Source organism: Microtus ochrogaster, chromosome 6, assembly GCF_000317375.1.
Source record: "Microtus ochrogaster isolate Prairie Vole_2 chromosome 6, MicOch1.0, whole genome shotgun sequence".
Classification (NCBI taxonomy): domain Eukaryota; kingdom Metazoa; phylum Chordata; class Mammalia; order Rodentia; family Cricetidae; genus Microtus; species Microtus ochrogaster.
This window is the reverse complement of record NC_022013.1, coordinates 23806556-23811670: the sequence shown is the minus strand read 5'-3', so window position 1 is coordinate 23811670 and position 5115 is coordinate 23806556. Positions and strand designations below refer to the sequence as shown.

Sequence of the window (5115 nt, the reverse complement as noted above, 5' to 3'; positions counted from 1 at the left end):
AAAATCAAAAAAAAAAAAAAAAAGACTAAGATATGACTGATGATCTAATCTAGCATCTCAGAAACCAGACATAGAGATGGGCCACCTATGAAGGCTCTGAAGAGACCCCACAATGGACAGCAGGGCCACCTGTTCTTGTGAGAATGCTATCAGAACCACCGCTGCCAGTTTGTGGATAAAATGAAGATGTGAAGAAAAAGCCAACAGATTTCTGGAGATGACAAAGGCAAGAAATTGGCTAACAGAGCTTCTTAGCTACAAATGCTGGCTACCCCTCAAGAAAAGGCAGGCTGACTTTGAAAGAAAAGACCAGCCTGACATCAAGGGTTAGTGGAGCCTTTACCTACCCGTAGGCAGGGCAATGAGCCCCAGGAGACTATCCTCAGGCCGTAGGACTTGAGGTTATAGCTTAGAGGTGCAGCATTTGGCACTGTGCACAAGGCTCTGGGGTCTGATCCCAGCACTGGCAAAACAACTTCCTTGAGGTTAGAGATCCTTTTATTCCTTCTAACTTCTCCTTTGGGACAAGAATGATTATCTTGGGGCCAGGAAGAAAGCTCAGCAGGTAAAGTGTTAGCTGTGCAAGACCAGTGACCCAAGTTCGATCCCTGGGATCCATGTAAAAAGCTGAATGTGGTGGCAGTCACCTGTAATCCCAGTACCGCTACCCTGAAATGCGTGTCAGAGACAAGGGAATCACCTGGAAGTCCACAGGCTGGCTAGCCTGGCATGTAAGGTACAGAAACAGAAACGAGAGAGACCCTGCCTAAGAAGGTGGAAGGTGAGAACTGATCCCTAAAAGTTGACCTCTGACCTCCACACCTGTATCATGGCACACAGACTCCTGCATCCACACACACACGATGAAAAAGTAAATAAATTCTTAAAAAAGAAAAATTATCTTATGCTGTTGTATTTTAGAAGCAGGCTAACTTAGAAAAAAATCTCCCCCATATGAAATACGATCTAGAGTCCTGCTAGACATGATTCTGATGATGAGTTATGGGACTTAGCCGCTTTGTGTGGGGTGGGGTGCATGTGTACACATTTGTATGAGGGCACGCTCACTTGTGCATGCATGTGTAGAGGCTGGAGATTGATTCCAGCTGCCTTCCTCTTCTGCTCCTCTTCTCCCTTTGTGAGACAGGGTCTCTCGCTGAACCTGGCGCCCACCGTCTTGGCTAGACTGTCTGGTGATGAGTTCCTTGGATAAGCCTGTCTTTACACCCCGAAGGTGGGGTTACAGGAGAATGCCATCACACCTGGCTTTGACGTGGGTATCGGGAATCTGAACTCAGTTTCTCATGCTTGCAAAGCAACAACTTTACCCACTGAGCCTTCTCTCTAATCCTGTCTGTCTTTGTTTCTTGAGACAGGATCTGATTCTGTAATCTAGGCTGACCTAGAACTCACACTGTGTATCCTTAGTCTCTCAAGTCCTGGGGAATAGGCATGAGCCACCATGCCTGGCTGGAGATGCAGGGCTTCTGAGCTAATAATAGATGAGATTTTAGTATTAAGGTTAGTGATGTCATGAGTTGAAGCTTTGGGGTTCCTGGAGCAGAATGAGTACTTTTTCAAGTGGAATGGCATGAAATTTGGCACTATAGTGGTTGATTAGTGATCCCCAAAAGATATGTCTAAACCATAGCCCCTTACACTTGAGATCATGCCCCCTTTTTTGGAAATAGGTTTCTACAGTTATACTTAAGAATCTGAAGATGAGGTCATCATGAATTTAGGGACCCAAAATCCAATGAGGAGTGTCCTTTTAAGAAAAGGGGAGGACAAATAGAGAAGGCGACATGAGAGTGATCTGGCGGATACTAAGCCTGGAAGGGAAACACTATTTACCAAGAGAGACATGGGACACAGTCTCTCAGGTTTACCAAGGAGCCAACACTGGTGGTGCCCTGACTTTGGACTCCTGGCCTCCGAACTGGGAGTATAAAGTTGTGTTGTTTTAAGTCACTAGATGGGTGTGGTGATGTGTTAATTTTCAGGAGCCCTGGGAACTAACAGCACACTGTACTCTGGCCTCTGTTCTCCCTGCTGCGTCCTGCCACAGCATGCTAAGACAGTGTCAAACACTCTCCTGTTTTACCATGCTCATCTTCCTTGACCTTTGGTATGTCTATGGAGGACCATTCTTCCTCCCACATGTTTTGTCTTCCTCCCTAGTTCTGGTCTTGAGTGTCACTATCCCTGGGTCCAAGCCCTCACAGAGTCTGTAGGCGGGCACTTACCCGGGAGGAGAGGCCATTGGTGAGGCCATTGGTGGTCCTTCTCACTACTCCTGACGGCGTCATCTCTTCTTCAGCAGGAGATTTTGTGCGAGGGGGCACAATGCCAACTATAGTGAGACAGAGCAACCAGTAGGCCTTGTGGGAAGCAGGGGCTAGAGCATCTGCTTCTTGGGGAGAAGCCTGGTTGCTCTCTCTCCACCAAGGCCGAGTGTGGGTGAGTACCCTCCTCCAGCATAAGAGCGTACTTTAGCCTTACTTAGGCAAGTCTGGGCTGAAACATACCTTTGTTGAGAGCTGCCTGCTTCTCTGCCTCCAGCTCTTGTCTGGTGGGCACGAGGCTGATGTCTCTGGGGGTATCCAGGAGTGATGTCTGGTCAGGGTCTTTCTTGCTTGACTCATAGCCTGTTTTGATCTGGGAAGGAGGGATGAGAAGATGGCTGAGTTAGGGTGAAGGCTAGAAATCTGGCCTCCTTAGTGCCTTCCTTCAAATCCTTTAAGATACAGAGAACAGGGAAATTGCGTGAGTGCTAGCTAGTAGCGGGCAAGGATGGCTCTCACCTATGTCTCATAGACTGTATTCTCTTGGGAATGAGGGCCAATGAGGTTTCATTTTGGGCTAATCAGAGAGGTTCCTGCCCACCCCAGGTATCATGGAAAGCTGGAAGAAGCACAGACTGTGGGCTCTGGATCATAGTAGTCACCGGAGGGAGCTACAAATTCTAGGGTCTCTGAGGGTCCTGCAGGATTCATGGAGACTAAGCCAAAAGAACCAGGTAGACTTTGATACCAGGACTCTGGGGACTTGAAAAAAACTTTTGCTTATGTGCTTCCAGAGTCATGAGACTTCAAACAGCCTCTGAGCAGCCTCTTCCTATTGTATAGTCAAAGATTCTAAGCCTCATAGAACATTCAGGAAATAAGAACAAGGCTAGAGTCTGAAAGCACAGCCGTTGCCCAGACAGAACCCTAGACAATGGGCAAGTCTTGTCCATTTCTTAGTGTACAGCGACAGGCAATGTCAACTATTCTGCCTGTCTCAGCTACACAAACCACATATAACCGAGTCTGGATAGAACATGGGTCTCCCAATAACATACAACCAAGTCTGAGTCTAATTATATACCTCTTTGTCCTAAGGACCCAGGTAGGAAGCCCAAACAAGAGGTGAGGGCTGGTGTCCTTCCTTATACACCAGAGGCTCATGAGACCCATTGAGAACAAGACAGAAGCCGAAGAAGAACACGAGAGGACAGGGGTCTGTGGGGTCTGAGGTGGACAAGGGGCAGGAAGGGCCTGGGATGGCGCTGGGGAAGAGGTCACTCCGTTTCCTTTGGTTTAATCATGTTGGCAGGGCTCTGCACCCACAACCATCAGATGCTCATGAGCTGGGATTGGGTAGGATTGTTATTCATTTTCCACTGTCCACAGGGAAGCAAAAGTGAAGACAGTCTTTGAGACTGTCACCCCAGGGCCAGAATGAGTGGAAAAACAACCCTGCCCCTCACCTGGGTCTTTGTCCCACACTGCACCATCCCACCCTCCAAACCCCAAGGGTGCTGGGTACCTGACCCCTGGCAGTCTCGCCACTGTGATGCCAGGAAGGGGAGTTGGGATATGGCCAGAAGCGGCTCTCATTAGGGAGTGGAGGGACGGTGGGAGGAGAGTCCAGGGGGACGTAGGCTTTGGGAAGGGGTGGCCGAGGTGGGCCAGGTTCCTGAGGCAGAGAGAAGCCAAAGCGTTAGGAGGAAGGAGAGTGGCCACTGTGAGAGCAGAAGAGAGAATTAGCAGGAGCCAGACAGTCTTAACCTATGAAGCACACCCTAGGCCTGAGCACCGCACCCCAACCCTGGCCTGGCAGAGCTCCAGATCCAACGGCAGCCCCCTGCCTGTCTCCTCAACTGAGCCCCTCCTGCCCACCCCTCCACATTGCTCCCCACTTTTCCAAAGCTCCCTCAGCACTGCCTCCCCATCACACCAGGGCTTTCCCATTCAGTATCTTTGCCTCTGTCTCCCTTGCCTGTACCCCATTTGGCCTCTCCCTGTCCAGACACACCACGGCCACATTTAAGTTCTACCCTGTCCTCCTTTGGAGGAGTGCAGTCTTTGCAGTGTGAACCATGTGACTCATTACTGATATACCACCAATGTCTCCGGTAGGTTGTAGCCTGCTATGAACTGGTCCCTGTTGGGTGCTGACTCTCTGAACGAAAGGCCCGGGAGGCCTGCCTAGGTGCCTGTCTAAGAGTTCATTCCATCCCATGAACACCGAATGACCGGTTGACTGACTGACTAACAAACAGCTCCTCATGCTCAACCCCCTCACTTCAGAATATTCCTGGTTTAAATTTCCACCAAATATAGGGGATCTTTGGTAGCCATTTTGGGTCTCAGGAAGATTTCCTTGTGAGGAGCTATAAAGAGGGCAGGTAGAGTGGGTGCTGGGGAAACCCCAAAGGGAGGTTACAAACCACTGTGATAATGGTCCCAAAACACTAGGATGGGGGTCCTGGGGAAGAGCTGGGGAGATTGTGTGCCCTTTCCAGTGGTCAGGATCTGGCCTTTCTGTCTCCATAGATCTTGTACTGTTTTCCCAGCTTACCTCGCTGGACCCTGGTTTGGTTGGAGATCCCTGAGAACCAGACACCATTGAAAAGGGGCTCAGGGGACTGGTAAGGCTGGCAGAGCTGAGAGGGCTGGCTGGGCTGTTGGAGCTATAGGTGGCTGAGGTGCTGAGTCCTCCTGGAGAGACAAGAGAGGGGTGAAGAGTGGAGGGAGGGGATGGTGTGTACGCACATGGGTACAAGGAGTGGGGGGATGGTGTGTACGCACATGGGTACAAGGAGTGGGGGGATGGTGTGTACGCACATGG

The 5115-nt window shown here is 50.0% G+C and overlaps 1 protein-coding gene across 16 annotated transcripts in view; it reads right to left on the bottom strand.

Annotated features, from left to right (window-relative positions):
* Positions 1 to 5115, bottom strand: part of Plekha6 (pleckstrin homology domain containing A6) — a 144523-nt gene that overhangs the window by 13817 nt on the left and 125591 nt on the right. For 14 of the 16 annotated variants that reach the window (XR_003377042.1, XM_026779703.1, XM_026779706.1 and 11 more), the window contains 4 exons: positions 4846 to 4985; positions 3811 to 3960; positions 2529 to 2658; positions 2247 to 2353 (listed from right to left, as the gene is read on the bottom strand). Coding sequence is in view for 15 of the 16 variants with exons in the window: in XM_026779703.1 (XP_026635504.1) it covers positions 2247 to 2353; positions 2529 to 2658; positions 3811 to 3960; positions 4846 to 4985 (527 nt within the window). In the remaining variant the exon portion in view is untranslated. The remainder of the gene's footprint in view (positions 1 to 2246; positions 2354 to 2528; positions 2659 to 3810; positions 3961 to 4845; positions 4986 to 5115) is intronic. The other 2 variants (XM_026779715.1, XM_026779716.1) reach the window with 1 other exon arrangement.